At 39.1% G+C, this 26,094-nt stretch overlaps 2 protein-coding genes across 4 annotated transcripts in view; both read right to left on the reverse strand.

Annotated features, from left to right (window-relative positions):
* micos10 (mitochondrial contact site and cristae organizing system subunit 10) overlaps positions 1-26,094 on the reverse strand; it is a 401,440-nt gene that overhangs the window by 23,642 nt on the left and 351,704 nt on the right. The window lies entirely within an intron of this gene.
* The window catches only part of fbxo42 (F-box protein 42), a 56,256-nt gene that overhangs the window by 14,065 nt on the left and 16,097 nt on the right, over positions 1-26,094 (reverse strand). For both annotated transcript variants that reach the window (XM_048615007.1, XM_020527765.2), the window contains exons 2-7: positions 23,023-23,278; positions 17,543-17,659; positions 15,555-15,689; positions 2,905-3,058; positions 1,986-2,096; positions 973-1,069 (exon numbers count right to left, since the gene is read on the reverse strand). In XM_048615007.1, the coding sequence (XP_048470964.1) occupies positions 973-1,069; positions 1,986-2,096; positions 2,905-3,058; positions 15,555-15,689; positions 17,543-17,659; positions 23,023-23,278 (870 nt within the window). The remainder of the gene's footprint in view (positions 1-972; positions 1,070-1,985; positions 2,097-2,904; positions 3,059-15,554; positions 15,690-17,542; positions 17,660-23,022; positions 23,279-26,094) is intronic.

A 26,094-nucleotide genomic window follows, 5' to 3' on the forward strand; every position in this document is an offset into this window, starting at 1 on the left:
AGCATACATTTTGCGTTCAAGTCTCAAGGTGAGACTTAAATCCATAACATTCTGGCTCAGAAACGAGAATGCTGCTATGGAGCCAAAACAGACAACTTCCAACATTTAGCTACTCCTGCTGTACTGGGATGGGCATGGTGAGGAGAGAAAACAATCAATCCATTTATCAATAACATCTCAAAGTAAAGGTAACTGGTACCTAGAATTTTTTTTTAAAGAGAAGACAAGATGGCACATGCTAAACCTGCACATTACTAGCATGTATTACTCTGTGCCTTGAAATGATTTTCTAATTCTACATGGGTGAGAAAACAAGAGGCATGGAAGAACAAGAGAATCAAAAGTAACGTGGTGAAAAGGAGATAAGATAATGAATAGAATAGAAGAAAAGTAAATATAAGGGAATAAAGTTAAGATAAAACTATAAAATGAAACAAAATTAAAGAAATTAAGTGTGACAAAGAACAAATCTTTTCTTGGTATTCTTACTGAAATGGAAGGAAGTGAAACTAGGCCAAGATGAGGTTGTGGTAACGTCATTTTAGAACCTGTTAAATAGATACCAGATGACCTGATGAAGCTACCTGTACATAAGCATTTAATTACCCTATTGTATCATGTAGATTCACAATACCGTCTCTTGTCACATCTATACTTTAAATTTTCTTTAAAGTAGCTTGCGTAACTGATGAAAAAGGAATATCTTACAACTAAATAGGACAGTACTCTATATATTGGGATAAAACATAAACCTAAGATATACAGCACCCGGGTAAAATCAGTTCCTTGGTTGGATAAATGTTTAACCTCAGATAACCTTCTGATATCCTATCAATTAACTACAGAAATTTGAATTAGAATGATGCCAATAAAGATCGAATCTCAAATGTACATTTCTCACAGCATCAACAAAAAAGTAGCACACACTGAACAAGAAGCATTATCAATACCAGGCCTCTCTCTTCCTCTCACCTGGGACTGCCCACCCCTTGGATGGGGCATGCTACCCGATGTCGCTGGTTTGGACCAAGTCCATTGCTCCATATCCAGTATCCAGACCTCGTTACTCCTGAATAGTTAGAACAGCGCAAGGCAGGACAGAAATACAAAATGTAGGTTAGCAGATAATGCAAAGATGAAGACAGGAAGAGCAACAAATGAGTAAATCAAAAGAAGAAATAAAGTAATAATGAGGCAAAGCAAGAATAATAGAACAATCAAACAAGATCACTGAAGTTTAAACTGTGACAGAATGTGCACAAAGTATAATGCATAGGTGACCTATAGTGGACCTGAATGTTTACTGCACAATTTCAAGATAACACATAAAAGTGGTCACAGTATGCATTTGAATTGAATCAAGGCTACTGAATCTAATCAATGAGAAAACGTACTGACAGGCAGCAAGTGCCTTTAACCTTAACCAGGATTCCATCTACTGCTTCAATTTCTAATTGTTGAGATAGCTGGTCACTCAAGAGTTAGATTGGTAAAAGCTGATAACAGATCCCTCAGCACAAATTAACTTGTAAAAGCTGACCAGAAATACTAGCTCTGTAAAAGGCTTATCATCTGACGTTTTGATGATCTCATGCTTCATATGCAGCTCTTGGATACAAATTATATTTGCAGTTCCTCACACAATGGCAATCCAATCCCAGTGGTGCCACTGAGACTGAAGCTTGGCAACTCCACAGAGAAGTATGTGTGAGATCAAAAATCAGGTGGATCATGTCAAGCAGCTCTTGGAAAACTCTGGCAGTCAATTTTTGGAAACCAAGGAACAATCTGAACAGAACACAAACTAGATGACCCATTGTAGGCGACAAAACACATTGTAGGTAACCCCCATATTGACCCCAAAATACCCCCAAGAATGAGAAGGGACACATTTAAAGGGTGGGCCAATCAAAATACTGGTCTCATCGCAAAACCTCAGTACTGAATAGTTTCTAATTCTACTCAAACTCTCTAAACATACATACATTTGTCGAGAGCCTAATGATCCTCCAAATACAATCATTTTATCTCCAATTACAGAGGATGAGTGACCAGCCATTGGAGGAGGTCCATGAGTTGTTACAATACAGTTCCACCTAGCGGGAAAGAGAAAGAGAAGACATTTACTGAACGGAAATTTTCACAAACCAACCACATGTTCAGGCATTATCCAAAACTCCAGCAAGGGGACACTAAGAGCAATTTTCTCCAGTTGATTTCAACCAGAGATACAATAACATTATGTGCACCTAGGCTAATAAGAAAATCAGTTTACGTTCTATACATTAAGTGAACCCTGGTGTTAACTGTTGATTAAAAACTCTCGGTTTCTTGTGAACTCGAGAGACCAGTGTGGTAATATTTACCATTCAGCCTGACACATGAAAAATGGCTACTTTATGAGAAACTGGAAGGTGGCTGACCTTCCTAGAAAATGACCCAGAGCTGCCCCATCTTAGAAAGACTGAAGATGCAACAGTTAGCCATGTGAGATGTTCCATATATGCTAACACTGATTCTTTTTGCTCCAGAAAGACTCGCCAGATGCACTGGTGTGTAACAATTTATTTTTGCTTCAGGGAAACACTACGAACTTGTGTTTAGTTCTAATATTTCTTCGGCTTAGGAGGGTGCTTCAACTTCTGGTGGATTTTAAAAAGCAAACAAGAAAAGGAAACTTGCCAACTAAGTCAAAAGTAGCAGCGCCATCACACAGTGGATCTCACTTGTAATTAGACGGACAGGACAGATTTTTCTGTAGTTGCATGATTACTAGATTCATTTAAAGCAGTAAAACAAGTACATTCTCTCAAAACAATATTTAACACAAGTTCTTTCATTAAGCTCCAGGTCTAAGAAGTCTCACACATACAGTAGCACATTAAACAATAATGAAATCTTTACCAGTTTTTGGAGGGTGAGTAAGTATGTATTTCATCAAAAAACCTCTCAGGTTGATGTAGAGGATAGGGGCTTGGCCTGGTCCAGCCTCCAAACAACACCAGAAGGTCTTTGTACACAACCAATGTAGCGCCAGCCTTTGGAGAAGGATAGGAACCTGCCAGAAATAGGGAGGGGGAAAACAGTCATGTTTCTTTGAAAAACAACCAAACAAACCTACAGAAACATGTTAAGGTATCATGTACTGCGTGTTAGAACATAGAACAGTACAGCACAGAAACAGGTCTTTCAGCCCACCATGTCTGTGCTGACCATAATGCTATTCTAAACTAATCCCATCTGCCTGTACATGGTCCATATCCTTCTATTGTCTGCCAGTTCACATGCCTATCTAAATGACTCTTAAATTTTGCTAATCATATTTGCTTCTACCACCTCCCCTGGCAGCATATTCCAGGTACCTACCACCCTCTGTGTACAAGAGAAATTTTTTTACATCTCCTTTAAATTTACCCCCTCACTTTAAACTTATTTCCCCTTGTATTTGACATTTCCATCATGGAAAAGAAACCCCGACTATCCACCCTATCCATGCCATTCATAATTTTACATACTTCTATCAAGTTGGCCTTTACCTCCAACACATAGCAAAAAGAATCCAAGTTTGCCCAACCTCTCCTTATTGCTAATAAAGAGAAAGTCAAATTCAATGTGTGGCCTGTGCTTAGCTAGTTAATAGCAGGATCAATACCAGGCAGCTATTACAACTAGCTTGAGTAGCAAATAACGCTTGGGACAAGGAAAGGACAGAAATAATGCAAAAATATCAGCAAGATCCTACTCAGTGAGTCCATCTGGAAGACCAGTGTGTACCAACATTGATTAAGAACAAGATCAAGCTAGGCTACTTTATTCTCCATTGCAAGACAACATGATTACGCTCACTATGTAGGCTGATTTAAAAAAGAATCGCCATCTGTGTATGGTATGAGACTACCTGTGCAACTGGATCTAGCAAGGGAAATAATTTCACAAATAGTTTTCATTCTACAATGATTACTGGAGTATTATTTCTGTGCTCAAAAGTAATACTGAGATGGGTCAAACTGAATATATCTTTATGAATTCCTAGGAGGCAGATGACATTGGCAGACAATGGTTCCATTAAGCTGTATCGTTGTGCAACATTAAGGACAGTGCAGTGCAACAATTTGGCTGCATACAGCGAACAGAAATTAATGCCACATTCTGTGTCCAGTTCAACCTGCAATCTTTATGGCAATCCATGATGGTACTGGAGGATGCAAGGATTGTGACGTATCAACAGTAATCGAACAGCATGTGTTCAGGTCCAAACGCTGTGGGACTTGCAAGTAATGGTGCTCCCATTATAATGAAGGTCTTGGTCCTCTTGATGCTAGATAGTGCAGGCTTGAGACGTGCTGTTGAAGTAACTTTGCTGAGTTACTAAAGTGTATCCTGTAGATAATAAGTACAGCATCTGAACCTCAATCAAGCTGATAGCTCCAGTCTGGACAGTAGCGCTGTCTTACTTGGTGCTGAGATTCATGTAGGTTTCTGCAGCTACACCCATCCATAATTTTTGCTTTAAGAGGGAATGGTGATCCATGTGATACAAAATGGGTCATGATGAAGGTATGCATGGTGTAGTTAAGCTGCTGATTAATGGCAGCAACACCCCACCCCACACCAAGATGTTATAGGCATTTGAAGGTGAGGGGGAAGTAATTGGATCTTATCTTGCATGATAAAGCCTAGCACACAACTTACATAAACGTTACCAGCCATTTGCCAGCCCAAACTACAAAAAACTTACAGTATATTAATCATGGACAAATAACTAGTTAAAGCTGTTGACCAAGTGATAAACTGGATAATCCTTGGATAAACAAATTCAAAACTGGATTGAAAAGCTACTTACTATTTTGCACCCTGTAAACCATATCACAGTCCCTCAGACAGAAAGATGTGGTGTCATTTCCATCATATCCCACATATAAGATTTCCAAAAAAAAACCGTTCACACTTAACATGCGAATTACAATCAGCATGACCTACTCGCACACTTGGAACAACCATATTTTATTTGGCTCTGCCACCCATTTGTTTCTTGGCTATAAATTACAGTCTAGTTAAGGTATATTTTATCTGTGAATCACACAACAATTTTACAAAATACAAGCAATTATGACAAAGAATTTCTAATATGTACATTCTATTTTAAGGGAGTGTCAGTAGTGCCCAATCTCCTCCCCAGTACACATAATTATCTGATGTTTTTAGGACACCAGAAGTTTACCAACAGATTTGCATTGATATCTTGAGAATACATATAGGATGGTTTGAAAACCTCCGGTTGTAAGTCAATGACTGCCTGTAAATAAATCTTACATTGTTACAGACAAGTATTGAGCACAGAATTTCAAATAAGATCGATGCTAAAGAATTTACAAAGTGACGTAACACAGCACTTTCTTGTACGGAATACTCGTTGCCAATAATCATCCGTGACAATTTTTAGTAAATATTTATTTGAATGTTCTAATGGATTGCATTATAATCTTATTCCTACCTTTTTCTTTAGAATTATACAAACCAGGATTAACACAAATATTTTTGGTAATAAAAACAGTGCTAGAGAAATCCAACAGGTCTGACAGCTTCTGTGAAGACAGAAGCAGAGTTGGCATTTCAATTTCGATATGATCAAAGATGATGTTAACTGGTTCGCTCATGTAAAATATTGTCAGACCTGATTTCTCCAGCATTTTGTGTTTAGTTCAGATTTCCAGCACCTGTAGTACTTTGCTTTTATACAAAAATTTGTTTTTTTCAGATACAAATGAATAAAAACTAGCTTCTTAAGACAACAAATAAAGCTTAAAAAAAAATTGAATAGTTTCAGTCACATCTGCAGCAAGAAGTACATTTTAAAAAAATTTTTCCAAGGGATGTGGGCCAAGGCCAGCATTACCCATGTCTCCTTAACTAAGTGACTTGGTTGGGCCATTCAGAAGGCAGTCAAGAGTCAACCACATTGCTGACAATTTGAAGTCATGTGTGGACCAACACAGGTAAGGATGACAGCTTTTCTTCCCTAAAAGACATTAGTCAACCACAGCTTCTGAAAATCAATGTCATTTTCATCGCCACCTTCACTGATATGAGCTGTTTACACAAATTTATGAATTGAATTTAAATTCCAGCAGTTAGCATGATGGGATCTGAACCTGTGGCCCCAGAGGATAAGCCTGGACCTTTCCTTTATTGTCCAATGAAATTACCAGTGTGCCACCATTTCCTATTAACATACAGCACTGAGAAACAGACAAAGCATGTTGAAACCACAGGGAAAAATCTTGGAGCAAAACTAGCAAGACCACAAAGGTAAACATCTAACAAATGAAATCAGGACATGCTAATGTAAAACTTCATGAGTTTTCAAGAAGTCAAGAACTCTGTCACTGCAAAGATGCTGTTCTGCAAATACTGAAACATGAATCTAAATTATGCCCGAGAGATAGCGTTAAAACACAGACAGAAGGATATTTAATGGAGTGTTGGATTCTTTTAAATAAACATGGGCAGCCATGACAACAGACTGAATCTCAGTTGTTGCTTAGTGAACAAATCAATGCTCAGTGACTGACAGCAGAGTGCCCTTGTCTGCATTCTCTTGAAGCAAGAAGCTCTTCTTGGGTAGAAACATTTCTGGTGAAGAGTTCTTTCCTACAATATTTCTTAAACAGGTAAGCAAAGCAATTCCCAGAAGATTTACGCAATTTTAAAAATGGCATTGCCCTTCCATCTGGCATTTCCAGACAAACTAAATTTTATAACGCAATCTTTTTTCAGCAATGCAAAACACGATTAAGGAGTGATTTGCTCTGATTTCAGCTCAGATTTATATACCAACTCATTCGCAAAACAATTTTTTCTCTGTTGTGTCAGGGATGGACGACTGAACAGAATCAAGTTCACACTTTTTAGTGCAAAAAAAAACTCTGCTTGGGATGGCTACAGATGCAAAACAGTACCTTCTAGTCTTTGTTAATGGAGCAAACCCACAGTGCCATAATAAAATATTAGTTTATCAGGGAAAACAAAAGTCTGGTTTTATTGTTTCCTCACAGGAATTAAAGATCTGTGCACTGAATGAATTCAGGAGAAGTCAAGCGAACAGATAAAGCAAAACCAAACTGAACTAAACTCAGCTTTCCAACAGTTAGTTACCTCAATCATAAAAGAAAGATTAAATCATCGATTCAATTTTTATCCTTTGTTAAATATGATGTTAACAGGAATAACAATTATTGATCTCAAATGATGGGGAATATCAGTCAAGTTGTTACTTCTAGTTATCATTGAATAAGTCCCGATGAAAAGCATAGCTGTTTGAATAATGGGCAAAACTATGGCAGATACCGTTCAATGTGGGAAAGTGTGAAATCAGATTTAAGATTTAAAAGAATATCAGACTACTGAGGTTGGTTGGCTCGCTGAGCTGGTTTGTTGTTCCGCAGACGTTTCGTTACCGTGCTTGGTAACATCCTCAGTTTTCCCGCCAGGCAGGAAAACACACCGACATTTCATCAGAGGCTGCACTGAGGATGTTACCAAGCATGGTAACGAAACGTCTGCGGAACAACAAACCAGCTCGGCGAGCCAACCAACCTCAACACGAGCTACAGATCTACTCCAAAACCTTAGAAATATCAGACTATTTTCTCAATTTTGAGAAACTAAGAACTAAGAAGGCCCAAGCACAGAAATAAAAAGCTACTGCAATGGTGCAAATAAAATAATTTAGTAAGGTCAATGTAATGTTGGTCTTCATCTGAAGAGGCTTGGATTACAAAGGGATGAAAATTATCAAGTCATACAGAGCACTGGTTAGACCCCATCTGCAGTACTACATTCAGCTCTGCGCATCTCACAAAGAATACACTGGCCTTGGAAGGGTTTCAGCATAGACTTATAGAATGGTACCAGGACTACAAGGGTTATATAATATGAGCACGTTTCATAGACTAGGCTTGTATTCACTTGAGTATAGACAATTAAGGGTGATCTAATTAAAGTGTTTAAGATGATTAAAGGATTTGATAGGGTAGATAGGAAAGAAATTATTTCTTTTTGTTGGATAGTCCAGAACACAGGGAAAACCTTAAGGATAGAGCTAGGCCATTCAAGGATGATGTCAGAAAGCATTAAATCTCTTTTGAATTTCAATCCCCTTAAAGCAAATGTAAGAACATCCTCCAACTGCAGCAGTTAACGCTCCTTCCTGTGTTAAGCATATAGCAGCAATTTTGTACCATACTTGCCCATGTAGTTTAGTCACAATGATCATTAAAACCAGTGATCCTTGGACTGTGGCCGAATTGCAGGTCAGGAAGTCACCTCATTACTATTTCAAGCAAGTCTACGTTAAAATCTGAACTGGCAATTTACCATCTCTACCATGTAGAACCAACATTTTCCTTACAAATAAACATGTATTACCTGAGAAAATTCTTTATCAAATAGGTCTGAACATTCTTTCACAGTATCTTCCAAACACACAAATTCAGTATCTAGAAAAACAAGGGCATATCAACACCACCACCAACAAAATTTGCTTCCAAGTCACACCTCATCCTGACTTGGACCACAACTGCCATTCGCTCATTGTCACTCAGTCAAAATCCTGGAACTCCTCTCCTATTAGCATCAAAGGTGGACCTACGCCATACAGACTGCAGCAGTTCAAGCTGGTTCCTCACCGTAACATTCTCAAGGGTGAATAGGAATGGACACCAATACTTGTCCTTGTCAGTGACATTCACATCACATGGATGTTAAAACATGCAACTTCCTGAACATGATGAGGGTTCAGTAACATTATTTACTGACTTCCAACATAAACTGTCAAACGAAGACTTTTCACATGCTTAAACAGTGCAATACAATTAACAGAAAATAATCTGAAAAACCCAAATTATTTAAGCTCCATTTTACCAAATTCCAAACTTGAGAACATTCAACTGGAAGTCAATAAAAATTAATATAACATATTCTAACAATACAATGCACCATAAAAAGTACAATGCACCTGGATAAAAAAGGAACATTAAAACCAACACAGCATGCACAAAAGTCCAAAGCAGTGCAGAGTAAATCCCAACATAGAACACAAGTAAGAAGTTAGTATAAAAGCATAATCTAAAAACTAAAATGCAAAACCCATCACACCATTCCATATAAAACCCAATACATTTCTGATGAATACTGAAAGCAAAAGGCTACAACTCAAAACAGTGTTCAATCCAAAAACAGAATCAAACTAAACACAATGTTCAGAAAATCTAACTTAAATCAGCACAAAATAATCAACTCAAAACATGAAATACAACATAACACAATTTAAAAACAATTTAAGGTAATAAAATATACAATGCAAAACAGAATCCATACCATGCAGTGCAAATTCCAATTCAGAATGAAATATCAGAAAGGACACCATAGAACCAAGTCAATGCAGTGAAAAACCCATTACAACATAGCACAAGTGTAATGCCACTGTAAGTTATGACTGATCCCTGAAGAGGGAGAGAGAAATCCAGAGAACTTACGCCACAGTCTGATAAAGTCATCTATTCATAGGGACATGGCAAAGGCACATGGAAAATCATAATATAATTGGACATAATCAATGCAGAATTATGAAAGGGATTGTAACATATTCCCAAACAAGACAGTGGGACAAATCCTCAGGAGACATGCATTCACATTCCATCATGACAGTTGTGGGAATCTAAGTTCAATTAATCCAAAATCAAAGACTAGTCTAAGTAATGATGGTCACAAAATTAGCTGATTATCATTAAAACCCCATCTAGTTCACTAATTCCCACCAAGGGAGAAAATCTGACATTCTGTCTGGTCTACGTATGACTCCAGGCCCATACCTATCAATGGTATATCAACTCTTAACTGTTCTCAAAAACAATCAAGCAAGTCACTCAGTCATATCAAATCGCAAAAAAGTTGAAAACAACTGTGGTTGCAGAACTGCTGTGCTTCAAGGCAACTCATCATTACCCTCCAAAAAGGAATTAAAGATGGGCAACAAATGCTATGACACTCAAATTCCATGACACTCAAATCCCAGGAATAAGGAAAAGAAATCTGATCAGTTTGTTTCAGGGTGTAAGGTGAAGAATAAATAAGGGTGCACCATTGGTAGTAGTGGATTTTATATTCAAAAAGTCCTTGACAAGTTGCTACAAAAAATTAGGACTCATGCAACTGGGGTAATATTTAAGCATGGATTGTAGGTGTGTTAACAAACAGAAAACAGGAGGAATAAATGGTTAATTTTCATCTTGGGACACTATAACTTGTGAGTGGATCAGTGCATGAGCCACATTGATTTACAACGTAAGTCAATGACATGAAAAAGGGACATGTTTACAGCCCCTCAAGTTTGTAATCTTGCATACAGAACTATATGGGAAAACAAGCTAAGAGTAAGATACACAGTGGCTGCAAAAGGATATTATAGATATGTTAAAGTCAATGAGCTTGAATGAGATAGAAAAGAACATGGAGAAATGCAAAGTCATCTGGTTTGGTAGGCAAAGCACAAAAATATGTTGTCTAAAAGGAAAGGGGCTGGGTCCTCGTTTACAACTCAGAGAAACCTAGCCTATAGGTACAGCGGCAATTAAGAAAAAAATATTAAGCTTCTTAGAAAAGATGGCAGCATGAGAGTAAAAGAAATCTCACTGCAATTTTAAAGGGCTTTGGCAAAACCTCAGCTCGGGTACGTTAAGTTCTCATCAGCCACTGACTTGCCACCCACAGATCCACACATTTGTGAAGTTGGTCCCAGACACTATGTTTTGTTATACTCCCATTGTCCTCAGTAAACCAATCATGCAGCTCCATTCCTCAAACTTTCAGCAGCTACATTCCAGACTAAATCTTCATGCTTTCAGAAAGGATTGTAATCATTGGTTCCCTACGGTATTTGATCATCTAGGCCTATACTTACTCTCAGAACCATCAACTGCATTCTTAACCAGATATTCATCCAGCTCCCTTTTAGTACTTAGCATTTGCTGTTTTTGATCAGAGTCTGCTCCACATTAGATACTGCTCTGCAGTGGGAAAATGTCAGTCTAATGTCAGAATGTTGTATTTCTGTCCCCTCGTTCTATAATCATAATTTAAATTAACCTGATTACATACTGAAAGGCGTAAAATATGTAAAAAAGCATTTGTTCACATCAAGGAAAAACAGGAGATTTTAGGAGAAGGTAACAAGAATATATCAATGTTATGACTCTCCTTTGTAACATTTTAATTCTGGGTTCATGCTTCCTGCCATCTCTCAATAATATCAAATGCTTTCGTTTCCTTTGAAGACAGACTACCAAACACTGCATGAAATATTGTATCACCAACTCAAACTGGATCAAAATAGTCAGCTTAAAATCACAAACAAATAGCTTGAAGATCAATTCTGGGACTGATTTTCTACTGATTTCATTAACCCCATCCAAATCTTAAATTTATCTACTTTCAATTCATCCAACATTCACCCCAGTCCATTCACCATTTATCTAAAGAAGGCATTCTTGATAGTTACCAAGTTCAGTGAAGGTTGAACCATAAAGACAAGGGTAGCTCTAGGCTCAGTTTCTCTCTATTGCAAGTTAGTCATTTGAACCAAATTTCTTCCCAGCTAGTAACTCATCTTCCCTCCCTCAATAAAATTAATCTCATTCAGAGCAACTCTGTCTGTACCTTAATTTGCACCAAGTCCCATTCATCCATCCCTTTTGGGTTCAGACACACAGAAAGCATTATGCTACAAAAAACGCCATTTGGCCCATTGTGCCTGCAGAGATTCTTCCAATGAGCATGATCACCTATTGCCAGTCTCCTGCTTTTTCAAATTAATTCAAATTAATCTTCTCATGTCCTCTAGAATTCTTCAACTGAAGCTGCTTCCATCACACTTCCAAACAGAACATTCTATGCCCTATCTACTCACAGTTTTATGGATTTTAGCAAGGCATTTGATAAGGTTCCCCATAGTAGGCTCATTCAGAAAGTAAGGAAGCACGGGATTCAGGGAAATTTGTCCAATAGAAGGCAGAGGGTGGTAGTAGACAGAAAATATTCAGCCTGGAGCTCGGTGACCAGTGGTGTTGCCACAGGAATCTGTTCTGGGACCTCTGCTCTTTGTGATCTTTATAAATGACTTGGATGAGGAAGTGGAAGGGTGGGTTAGAAAGTTTACCGATGACACGAAAGTTGGTGGAGTTGTGGGTAGTGTGGAGGGCTGTTGTAGGTTGCAATGGGACATTGACAGGATGCAGAACTGGACAAAGAAGTGGCAGATGGAATTCAACCCGGAAAAGTGTGAAGTGATTCATCTTGGAAGGTCGAATTTAAATGCAGAACATAGGGTTAATGGCAGGATTCCTGGTAGTGGGGAGGAACAGAGGGGTCTTGGGGTCCATGTCCATAGATTCCTCGAAGTTGCCACCCAAGTTGACAGGGTTGTTAAGAAGGCATATGGTGTGTTGGCTTTCATTGGCAGGGGGATTGAGTTCAAGAGCCACGAAGTTATGCTGCAGCTCTATAAAACCCTGCTTAGACCACACTTGGAATATTATGTTCAGTTCTGGTCACCTCATTATAAGAAGGATGTAGAAGCATTAGACAGGGTGCAGAGGAGATTTACCAGGATACTGCCTGGAAAGGAGGACAGGTCTTATGAGGAAAGGTTGAGGTAGCTAGGGCTTTTCTCATTGGAGCGAAGAAGGATGACAGGTGACTTGATAAAGATGTACGAGATGACGAGAGGCATAGATAGAGTGGATAGCCAGAGACTTTTGCCCAGGGCGGAAATGACTATCACGAGGGGGCATAATTTTAAGGTAATTGGAGGAAGGTATAGGGGAGATATCAGAGATAGGTTCTTTACATAGAGAGTGATGGGTGCATGGAATGCATTGCCAGCAGTGGTAGTAGAGTCAGTTACATTAGGGACATTTAAGTGACTCTTGGATAGGCACATGGATGATAGTAAAATGAAGAGTATGCAGGTTAGTTTTGATCTTACAGTAGGATAATAGGTCGGCACATCACCGTAGGCCAAAGAGCTTGTACTGTGCTGTACTGTACTGTTCCATGTTTTGTTCTTTCTTCAAATCATTTAAACTTGTGCTTTAACAAGCAGGAATGTTTTCTCCTTATTACACTATGATTTATTACACTATGATCTCTCTCATGATTTTAAAAACCTCTATTAGACCTCCTCTTAGCCTTTTATCCAAGAAGAACAGTTCCAACTTATTCAATCTATCCTCATAACTGAAACTTCTCATTCCTGGAACCATTCTTAAATTACTTTTGCGCTCACTCCAATGCATTCACATTTTCCTATTATGTAGTGCCCAAAACTGTACACAGTACTCCAGCTGAGGTCTAACCAGCTTCTTATACAAGTTCAACACCATTTCCTTGCTCTTGTACATTATACTCCTATTAATAAAGCCAAGGATACTATACACTTTATTAATTGCTCTCTCCCAAGGCTCCTTAGACATCTAGTACAAGGGCAGCAGATACATGAGAACCATCATCTGCAAGTTCCTTTCGAATCCACTCATCATCCTTACTTGAAAATATATCACCATGCCTTCACGTTACTGTGTCAAAATCCTGGAATTCACCCCATTCTGTATTGTAGATCTACCTGCAACTCATCAACTGCAGCAGTTCACAAAGGCTGTTCACAACCAGCTTCTCAAGGGAAACTAGGGCGGGTAATAAATGCCTTCTGGCCAGCGACACCCATATCCCAGTAGTGAATAAAAAAAGTTAATTTTGTGCAGTTTAGCTCAATAGCAGCACTCTCAACTACAGGGTCGGGGATTCGAGTCACACTAAAACTCCTAAGTACGTAATGCAGAGTCACACACTAAAGTACAGCACTAAGAGAAAGCTGGATTGTAGGGGGATTTGGGCATAATGGTCCCCGACTACACATTCAGATTTATGTTACAAAACTTTTCCCAAAGAGGAACGGATGCCCTGGCTAAAACTCAGCATACAACCAATTTGCATTTTCCTATAAAACAACAGCAAACATACTCTGAAAATAATTCCATGTTTGCAAAGTAGTTAGGATGCCCTAAGGCAGCCACTACCTAAATAAATGTTTTTGTCCTCCTTTCTTCAGCTGGGACATGAGGCTGCAAACAGTCCACTACAGCTGGATCAAGAAAAGAAAAATTGGCCATTACACTCATTGCAAATTTCTTCAGTGAATTCTGATCGAAGGACATGTGTACAGGCATCAGATAAGGTCAAGATGGACCCAAACGGCTAAGTATCTTGCCAACAATTAGCAATGCCAAAACATGTAAAACAGTCACTTACAAGGTACCAGAAGGCATACAACATTTGCAGAACCATAAGCAAGAGGCATTGCTGGTTAAGAGAGGGGAAGAAATGGGCAAGAACAGTTTTTAAAAATTATGTGCACACCACTAACACCCTTCTGCACTGTTTTTTCCATTACGATTAGTTTTGTACTTTTATGAATGACGAACACACATAGCATTATCAAAAGAAATGTTCCAAACACTTCTATAAAAAAAATCAACTATCCAATTTTATAAAGATCCTCATTCCTGCATGCAATTTCTTGACAGTTATAGGATTCCATCCCAAAGAAAACAGTTTGATTCTGCTCTAGATGTCTTCAGGATAAAAGAATTAAAGCTCACTCCTTCTACTCATGTGGAAAACACTCAATAGGTATGCTTCTGATTCTGAAATTCAGGGCACAGCTGGAAGAATTCATAAGGAGAAGATAAATTCCTTCTGGAATTCCTCACTTCAGGCTAACAGCTGCTCTGGGGTCTAATGTGGTTTAAGTCCCAGTGAAGCAAAAATATTCACTATAAAGAGAATGTTTCACGTGGAAATTCTCCTTTGTCAATTTTATTATTTATTTTCTTGAACATTTCAACACATATTACAGAATAGGTTCCATGGGCTCTAGCAGTCTTTCAGGACTTTATTCAGGTGCCCAATCTTCATATTGGAGCTCTAACGGCATGCTAGTCAACTGTGGAAAGCATTACAGACGAGCCTATTTGTTCTCACCTGTGACCACACTCATAATTTCCAACCGATAATGATCAGCATCAGGAATTCTACTTAATTTTTACTGCCCTACCAAAAGGAATGCTGAGACAAACAGTTGCACTCGAACTGCTGGCTGAGATCAGCTCCATTGTGCGTGGCTGATCCAGTCAGCCAAGATCCAGTCTCCTGCATCCTCCATTAGGCCATTTAGGAAGATTGCTGCAATATTGTGGAATCTATTGCACCACCATTAACCAACATCTTTTGTTTGTGTAACTGTTCACTGTTATGAATTAACACAGCCTAGCAAGGCATTAACTTTGAATTAGAACAAGAAGCAACAATCTATCAAGAAACGTATCCAAACCAGGCATTTTTTTCCTCTTTCAATCTGACATCTCTTGGCAGGATGGTGGATACCATTATTTTGATTAATGTTGTATTTTGACACTTCGTCTCTTTGTTCTATGACATACCTGATGCCAGAGGTCGGATCCATTCTTTGCTGTTAAGGTCAAGCCGCCAAAGGTCATTGAATGCTGCATTACAACTGCTTTGAGTGCAACCTCCAAAGACGTACATGGACTGATTGGCATCATAGTAACAAGCACCTGGAATTAAACAGATGAACAGTAGAAACCCTAGCTTGAGAATATGAAGAGTACAGAGGCCAAAAGCTACACTACAATAAAACTAAACTGCAACACTGTTCTGATTTGTTTTTATTCATTTGTGGGGCGTGGGTATCACTGGCTGACCAGCATTTACTGCCCGTCCATAATTGCCCTTGAGAAGGTGGTGGTGAGCTGCCTTCTCAAACCGCTGCAGTCCTCATGCTGCGGGTTGACACAGAATGCCATTATGGAGGGAATTCCAGGATTTTGACCCAGCGGCAGTGAAGGAACAGCGATGTATTTCCAAGGCAGGACAGCGAGTGGCTTGGAGGGGAACTTGAAGGTGGTGGCATTCCCATATATCTGCTGCCCTTGTCCTTCTAGATGGAAGTGGTTGTGTGTTTGGAAGGCGCCGTCTGAGGATCTTTGGTGAATTTCTACAGCGCATCTTGTAGATAGTACACACTGCTGCTATTGAGCATCAGTGGAGGAGGGAGTGGATATTTGTGGATGTAGTGCCAATCAAGCAGGCTGTCCTGGTTGGTGTCAAGCTTCTTGAGTGTTGTTGGGGTTGTACTCATCCACGCAAGTGGGGAGTATTCCATCACACTCCTGACTTGTGCCTTGTAAATGTTGGACAGGTTTAGAGGAGTCAGGAGGTGAGTTACTTGCTACAGTATTCCTAGTTTCTGACCTGCTCTTGTAGCCAGTGTTTATGTGGTGAGTCAGTCAAGGTTCTGGTCAATGATAACCCCCAAAATGTTGTTGGTGGGGTTTTCAGTGATGGTAACACCGTTGAATGTCAATGTTAACATACTACTGTTGAATATTTTGTCTCAAGGTAGTAGTAAATCCCATTAAATATGACTTGAGAGTTTCAAGGTAAAAACAGCAGTGAGGTCTTTTTTGTAATCAGAGATGTAAATTTGCTTAATGTAAATGATACTACTAATATATCCAAGCTACAGTTGAGATGCTAGAGGTCTTGCATCATAATGCTAGTGTCCCTACTTCTGGGCCAGGAGAGCTGGGTTCAAGTCCCACCTGCTCTAGATATGTGTCAGAACATATCCGAACAGACTGATTAAAACTATCTACACAACTGAGATATTAGGGTTCTTGTGGTGCTATGGCACCATCCCTTAAACATGTTCCAGTAGATGTCTAAAGAGGGACAGGAGTTGTCCTGTTATCCTGGTCAGATTTTCAGTCAGGTTTGAAAGCATTCCTGCGTAAGGATCATTAAGAAAAAGTTAAAGCTTGTTAATTTAGAAACTGGCTTAGCAATGGGCAGTAATGATGATTCAGCAAAGTGAGTTTTCATTAATCAGCAGTTGTCTTATTCTACTAAATGTGAACACTGAAAGGGGGTGAAAAAAACAGATCCTTGTACATCACAATTAGTTACAAGACACCTATGCAGAGCCTTTTCCATTCATCCTCATAGTTGAGGGACTTTGTTGCATTCCTTCCAAGAAACATATATCCTCCTTGCTTAGTTTAGGTGGCCAAAACTGCCAACAGCACTCCAGCCAAAATCTCCTATTGCAATAAGGCTTCTTTACTTTTCTAGTCCAATACTGTTGAGGAAGAAAGACTGAAAAGTAGAAGAACACAGTGAGCGCTATTCTAAGTTTCACTCTACTCTTGGTAAATCCCCAAAAAACAATATTAAAAATAGAATATGACTTAACAAGCCATGTAAATTAGCACAGTCCCTGTGGGTTTTCTGCTTCAGTAAATGGCAGTTGCAACCCATACAGGACTGCAGCACCAATACAGCACAGTAGCTGCATTAATAAACACCCTCTACCTAGCCCCATACAATGCCATCAGGAAACTCTACTTACTGTGTGAAAAGCGCTGGGTAATCGGAGTCCCGGGATAAGGGTAGGTGCGGCTCTCCCACTGAATATATCCTCCTTGAACAGCTTTTATGAAACCATGGTAACACTGGTGAGCCACGCCTGGAATCAAAGAGATACAAGAGTTTAGTGGCATTTTCAATGAGGGAAAGAACTACTTGTATCCGCATCACCATTTCCCCAACCCTTCCCTCCACTTTCAGGTCAAACAGTTAGAGATATACAGCACAGAAACAAATGATTCAGTCCAACTCGTACATGCCGACCAGATATCCTAAATCAATCTAGTCCCATTTGCCAGCATTTGGCTCATGTCCTCTAAACCCTTCCTATTCATGCACGCATCCATATGCCTTTTAAATGTTGTAACTGTACCAGCCTCCACCACTTCCTCTGGCAGTTCGTTCCATACACGCACCACCCTCTCAGGTCCCTTTTAAATCCTTCCCCTCTCACCTTAAACCAGTCTTCCATTTATGGATTCCCTTATCCTGGGAAAAACACCTTGGCGGTTCACTATCCATACCCTCCATGTTTTTATAAACCTCTATAAGGTCACTCCTCAGCCTCTAATTCTCCAAGTGTAGAGATTTCAAGACGACATTTACTTTAGGCAGATAACTAACTCTCAAAACTCTAGCAATTACACTTTTATTCAATTACAATACTACATATAGTACTGATACAGCAATTTTATTTTTGATTGTCCATTCCCTTTCCCCGCTACCCAGCCACCCCCACAAACACAATTTTTAAAAACTTTGATTATGGGACCTGGGATTCACTGCCTGGCCAGCATTTATTGCCCATCCCTAGTTGTCCTTGAGAAAGAGAACTGCCTTCTTGAGCTGCTGCAGTCTAGACCGGCTGTAGGTAGACCCACAGCGTTGTCAGAGAGAGACTTTCAAGATTTTGATCCAGCAAGAGTAAAGGAACAGCAATATATTTCCAAGTCAGCATGGTGAGTGGCTTGGGGGGGACCTCGAAGGTGATTGCGTTGCCATGGATCCTTCTAGATGGGAGTAGCCATGGGTTTCGAAATGGCCGTCGCAGGATCTTTGGCAAATTCTGCACTGCATCTTGTAAACGGTTCACACTGCTGCTACTGAGTGTCAGTGGAGGAGGGAGTGGATGCTTATAGATGTAGTGCCAATCAAGCAGACTGCTTTGTCCTCAGTGGTGTCAAGCTTCAAGTGTTGTTTCAGCTGCATTCATCCAGGCAAGTGTGGAGTATTCCATCACACTCCTGGCTGGTGCCTTCTAAATGGTGGACAGGCTTTGGGGAGTCTGGATTTTGAGTTGTTTGGTGCAGTATTCCTAGCCTCTGGCCTGTTCTTGTAGCCATTGTATTTATATTACGAGTCCAGCTGAGTTTCTGGTCAATGGTAAACCTCAGGATGTTGATACTGGGGGATTCAGTAATAGTAATGCCATTGAATGTCAAGGGGCAGTGGGTAGATTGTCTCTTATTGGAAATGATCATTGCCTGATATTTGTGTGGCAACAGAAATCAGAAACTCAGTGGAGATGGGAAAACCCAAAATGGCAGGGAAGTTGGAGCAGGAATTACAGCAAAGGCTATGAACACATCAGCATAAACGAGTTCAAGACGGGTCCTTCCATCACTATTATCCCAGGGCACTGAACCATCATACACCTTTTGTGCAAGAGGTCAACAAAGATCTATAAAATTAAGAATCCGTTACGAGTGCATCTTTAGGATGAGGATGGCACAGTTGCTCTGCAACAAGTTGACACTGGTGGTTAAACGAAGTGGCAACACCAGAAGATACCATGAACCTTGCCTCACTGAAGGCAAGCAAACATGCGTGCCAGTTAAGATGATGTAGAATAACTCATGGCCTCTTGATCTTCACTTCATTAAAGTTTTCAAGGTAGTGAAGCAATCTGATACACAGCAGATCTGGGTACACTATTCCTTATGCCGAAAAGTTCAAACTCCAGGACGTAAATTAAAGATAAGTTATGAATAGGAAGGAAGGATGGATAAAAGTTTTTTTTCAATACTGTCGAATAGTATTAAGCATTTTCTTTTTCACAAAAATGTTCTACTTCTTTTCATTTCCTTGCTGTATCACTCACATTACATTCTGAATTGAAGTTCGCAAGGGGTAGGAATCAGGATGCAGCATTAGAAAGGAGAAACAAGGTGCACAAAAGATTGAGAGAGACAGAGAGCACTATTTCAGAAATAACAGAATACTTAGCTGAGTCAGATTAAGACAGAATACAGTAACATTTGAATTAAGATTGCAATGTACATGTATTAATGCACTAAATGTGGTAAAAAAGGCTGGTGAGCTGCAAGCACATATAGCTACATGGGAATATTATATCATATAATAACAGAGACCTTGATCAAAAAATGTAGGTATCAATGCCAAATATTCCTAGATATAAAATGTTCAGGGGAGAAAAGTGGAGAAAACAAAAAATGCTGGAGAACACAGCAGGTCAGGCAACATCCATAGAGAGAGAGCAAGCTAACGTTTCGAGTCTAGATGACTCTTCATCAGAGCTGCTGAAGAAAGTGGAAAGGTGGCAGTATCAATTAAGGAGTACAGTATAGTGCTGAAGGGAGAGAGACCTTGGAGGGGTCAAGAACAGAATCTATTTGACTATAATTAAGAAACAATAGAAGGACCATTCCTTTGCTAGGTGTATTGCAGGTCTGGTGGGATGCTCTTCAGAGAGTCGGTGTGGACTTGATGGGCAAAATGTCCTATTTCCACACCGTAGAGATTCTACAATTCTATGATTCTATTGGATCTGACTGTCGGGAGTGAGATGGATAAAGTGTCAATAGAGAAACATGTAGGTTACAGTGAATGAAGGAATAGGTGTATGCTATTCAGCCCATAAAGCATGCTTCACCATTCAATTAGATTAGGGCTGATACAGTGTCAAAAGGTTTAGATTGGTAATGAAAAGGCAACCTTGAGTAGAAATGCCAAAGTAGATGAGGACTAATTTCAATGTGGTGAGAACAGATCTGGTCCAGATAAACTTTGGCAGGAAAAACAGTAACAGACAATTGTCTGCCTTTAAAGATGAGCTGGTTCATTTACAATTGAGGTAATTTCTGCAAGGAGCAAAGATAGGGAAAAGAGGGTCTATGTCAGGGTGATACTGCAAGTGAAAATCAGGTCAAATGTAGAAAGTGCAGCAGAGACTGAAAAAGGAAATGAGAGGGGGAAGGAGAGCATCCAAGAAGAACGTTCCTAACTTAAAGAATCCATGAGTCTTCTACAGGCATATAAGTAGCAAAAGGATATGAAGAGGAGAGATGAGGCCAAGTTGAGCCAAAAAGGAGCACATAGAAGCAGAGAGTACAACAGAAGTACTAAATGAATGCTTTGCACATGTCTTTATCAAAGAAGCTGAGGCTGCCAAAGTCACAGTGAAAAAGGAGGTCATTGAAATTATGGATGAGCTAAAAATGATCAAAAGAACATGTTGGAAAAGTGTTGAACTACAGTTCACAATTCAGCAGATCCAGATGAAATGCATCCAAAAATGTTGAGGAACGTAAAGGAGGAAATTACAAAGGTTCTGGTCATAACTTTTCAATCTTCCTCGAGGATGCAGGTGGTGCCACAGGACTGAAGAACTGTAAATGTTATATCCTTATTTTTAAAAAGTTTGCAAGTATAAAACTAGCAACTACAGACAAGGCAGTTTAATTATTTCAAAAATTATAATAATTAACAATCATATGGACAAGTGCAAAATAATTAAGGAAAACTAGCACAGATTTGTAAAAGGAAATCATGTTTAACAAACTTGTTTAATTTTTTTTAACAGAAAAGATGCTAAAGAGGATTGACAAAATAAATATTTAATGGATGTTTCCTTTAGAAGGGCAATGTGGAACAAGAGATCAGTTTTAGGCTAAGGGCTGCAGATTTAAAACAGAGATGAGTAGGAATTACTTCTCTCAGAGTCATGAATCTGTGGAATTCACAAAACCGGAGTGCAGTAAATGCCGGGTCACTGAATAATTTTGATGAGATAGACTGATTTTTAATTGGTAATGGGGAGCAGGGAGAAAAGTGGAGTTGAGGCTGAGATGAGACCAGTCATGAGCGTATTAAATGATGGAACAGGGCTGAAGGGCCTAGTTCTTACGGATCTTAGTTCTTATGTTGAAGGTAGATGTCAGTAATGCAGTTGGCATGGTGCACAAGGACTTCCACAAGGTATTTGCTAAGTGTCACCTAACAGGCTTATCAGTCAAGCAGAGGTCTGTGCAATAAAAGGTTTAGCATGTTACAAAGTTGGACGTGGGACAGGAAACAGATTAATAGTGAGGGGTGATTTTTCAAAAAAGAGCATGATATACAATGGAGTTCCCCAGCGGTCAGTACTTGGATCACTACTTTTCACTATAAATGTTAACATCATAGACTCTGGATGTACAAAAAATGTCATGATTTGCAAACAGCACAAAAACTGGAAGTAATCCGAACTGAGAGAAGGATAGACTTCAAGAGGATTTAGAATAGCTACAGCACAGAATGTCATACAGCATGTTGTTTCCATGCCAGCTCTCTTCAAGAGCATCCCACCCACTCTTATCACATGGCAAAAATTTAACAAAGAAAAGTGTGAAGTGAGGCATTTTGGTAGGAAGAGCAAGGTGGTGCAATATAAATGGTGCAATTTTAAAGTGGGTGTGGGAACAGAAAGACCTGTAGATATGTGTGCACAAATTGTTGAAGGTGGTAGGACAGGTTGAGAAAGCAATTAAAAGGCAAACGAGATCTTGGCCTTCACAAACTGAGGCAGACAAAAAAGTTACGATGAACATTTATACTACACCAGTTCAAATGGAGTATGCATCCAATTTTGGACACCAAGCTTTAGGAAGGACCTAAAGGTTTTGGACAGAATACAGAAAAGATTTATGAGAATGGCTCAAGGGATAGAGGACTTCAATTTTATAAAAAGATTGAGAAATCTGAGGTTCTTTCATCAGGGAAGAGAAAGTGAAGAGGAAATTTGGTGGGGGTGTTCCAAATCACGAGGGCTCCGGACATAGGAAATAGAGATAAACAGTTCTCATTGGCAGAAGGGTCAAGAACTAAAGAACACTCATTTAAATTGAATGATGAAAGAACCTACAGTGACAGAAGAAAGATCATTTTTCCAAAGTAAGTGATTAGGATCAAGAATGCACTACATGAGGTTTTGACAGACACATTCAATTGTGTCTTTCAATACAGAAATAATAAGCACCTGAAGAGAAGAAAATTGTAGGGGAAGAGCGAAAGGGCAGGAGAGTGGAATCAGTTCGAGTTGCTCTTGCAAAGATCCAGCACAGACATAAAGGACATCTGATTTCTTTCTGTTTTATGACCAATCTATGATTCATATTAATATTTTGGTCAAAGCTCCAGGCCTCTATTCTACTCTAAACATTTTACCTGAACCACAAACCATACCTTTAATGAGTCGATACCATTGTTTACAAACAAGAGCAGCTGTTTTGTGCTCCTGATATGGAGACAAGAAAGACAAGATGTATTCCAGCACTTCCTCAGGCAACTCTAACATTGAGCGGTTATGCCTCATTTCTTCAACTTCCAATTCAACATGAGCTTCTTCATCCTGTTCCATGGTCCCATCCAATACTTCTTCTGTATCCATGGCAATGAAACTGTCATCCTCGCTGTCTGACGAGCTGGCCATTGCATGCCACTGTATATCAAAAATACGAAAGAATTGTTCAGTTGTGTATTGAAAGTGTGGCATTTCTCAGCTGTATTAACTGTAAAACAAAAGATTAAAAAATTAACTCAATGTTCAAGAGTAACACGAACTAGATGTTGGTAGTGCTAGAATGCTGGGGCACTGTTGTTACACTAGCCTTGCTTTCTCCACCATCTTCACAGAGTTTTGGACTTCACTGCGCACGCATACGTCAGAATAAAAACATAACCTATCCCTGGCACAGGAATCAATAATGGCATAAATGAAGGGGACACCTCTGCAAGGTTCTCTATCTGATATTCTTGGTTATACCGCAAGAACATGTCCCTTCGAAATCTGATGGGACTTAAAAATTTCTTTTGTGGGTTTATTATCAGCACCTCATGATTCAGGAGCATCTCTAATGTACAACAGATACTTGAAGTACGCATGATTTTTCCTATTAGTTGAAATTGGGTATAACAGCGATCACAGCTAGGTAGGGGATATTCTTTTGAAAAAAATGGCAAATAAAGAATAAAGCACGAAGTCAGTGTTTACAAACCATGCCCATCCAGATTTCCAATCAAATAAACCATCCTAAGGTTATCTGTTCTGTCCCGCATGCTCTTCACCCATTTGAAAAACTTTGAAAGTTGTCTGGCATTTAGTTTTGGACTCTCTTAGTATCCAGAACTGAATCAGTACAATCAGATCAGTGAGATACAGATCTCGCTCATAGTGTCATGAGACATTTTAAGTATAGACAACAGTGTAGTAGAATAAAACTTACCCTTAAAAATGACACATTAGATTTTTAAAAAGCTTCTCACTTGAGGTTCTTAACTCAAATTGCTTCCATCTCTAACACCAATTGCACCGCTCACCAGTTATACACCTGATTTAAGATATGTAACTTATGAATATTTTAACATAATATATTTTATAGTTGGAGTTTTGAACTAGTAACATGTGGGTTTTGGTCTGTGTCTATGAAGGGGTCTAATGATTAACCTGTAACGCTTTCTAAAGCCATAGATAATGTTAAAAAAAGTTTCTTGGAAGCTAATGGGAATCAGTTTAATCTGGGAGAATTTTTTAGTACGAAGATATACTCTGTCATCTAATTAACTTCAGTCAGAAGGATTCAGAATTTTTCTGGGGCTTGTGGAAACACCCGTAAATTAGAAAGCCTTTTGATTTCAGTGTGCAGAAATCCTGGATGTATGAAACAGTTTCTCCTTCAAAAGGAGATCATTTAGAACTGCTAACAAATAGGTTACCTCAGCGCAAGGAATGTACAAAAAAATTCCAGAAGAGACATTTGGTTAAAACTCTGAAGGGGTTTTTGTCAAGGAAGAAGCTATCAGATTCCATGAACGGGAATTAAAGCATTAGTTAAGCCCTACAGATACGATGGAGTCGGTTTGCTGTTGGATCAGCAGTTGGTTTGAGATGCAGAGTGACACCAACAGTGCAGGTTCAAATCTTATACTGATTGATGTTACCATGATGGTCCCTCCTTCTCAATTTCTCCCTTGCCTGAGGTGTGGTGACGGTCAGGTTAAATCACCACCAGTCCTCCCTCTCATGAGAGAGCAGCCCTATACTCCTCCGGAATCACAGCAACTTTATTTATCAATGTGATAGAAAAGGGAATTCTCTCAGGTGCAAATACTGTAAAGAAATGCTGTTGGGATTAATGGGATTATACTTCACTGTCAAAATCTTTAAACTTGTTTTATATTTAAGTAGTTTGGTTTATTCCATTTATTTTCTTCATTTCTTTTCCATAATAAATTTTTGTTCAATTGTTAAAATCAAATCTACAATGTTGTGTTTGTGTTTCAGTGAAAGAGAACTTTGTTAAAACCAAAGAAAAATAAAATATGATTTATCAAGCCAGATTTCAGTCTGGGATCTGACTAGTCCAATAATAACATCAGTTGGGATCATAACACATCTCAGTGTCATTCAGCTCAAAATGTTGTTTCCACGCAGCTCTGGTTTAGAAGGACAAGATCTATACTACATTCTGGACGCTTTTCACATTTCAACATTGTTAATCACAGAATGTTTGGTGTCTGCTTTCATAACAAGCGCTGCATGTGAAGATCTACATACAAGCAACAGCAACACTTCCCACGCTTAGTCAATACTGCTACAAATTTAGCAAGGTCAAAAGGCTGTGTGTGAAATCTCTCTATTCCTACATAAAAGCATATCTGTAATCTGCTTTAAGAATAAAATGGTGTCAACAGGAAACTATATAAAAACCAAATGAATCCCTAAACATCTTTAAAAGAACTGAACAGCTCGAATCCCTGTGGCAGTATTGGTACTTCTGTTGTTCTACAGAGGGTTGTAAAAGATTACAATTCTTTGCCTCAGAAGGTGATGGAGGTGGAATCACTGAATATTTTTGAGGCGAAGGTAGGTAGATGCTTGTTAGGCAAGGGAATCGAAGGTTATTGGCAGCAGATGAACATATGGAATTTTAAATGCAAACAGGTTCAGCTGTGATGTCACTGAATGGCAGAGCATGCTTGAAGGTCCAAATGTCCTGCCTCTGCTCCTAATTTATGTGTTTGTTCATATATTGTATAAGGAACTGAATTACTTGCCCAGTCTCAGCAAAACAGCATTCCCAGGGACACAGGAAAGAAACATATTTTGTTCTGTATTTCGCAGTTAGCAGTTCTGAAGTTTTAGAAGACTCATATTTAAAAACAAAAATCTGCAATTAATTTTCTTAATTGCAGCAAGTAAAACTCTTTGCTCAGGATACATTATCAAATAGAACTCTAGAGTTATCACTTAACATC

The sequence above is a fragment of the Rhincodon typus genome, chromosome 31, assembly GCF_021869965.1.
Source record: "Rhincodon typus isolate 14 chromosome 31, sRhiTyp1.1, whole genome shotgun sequence".
Lineage (NCBI taxonomy): Eukaryota > Metazoa > Chordata > Chondrichthyes > Orectolobiformes > Rhincodontidae > Rhincodon > Rhincodon typus.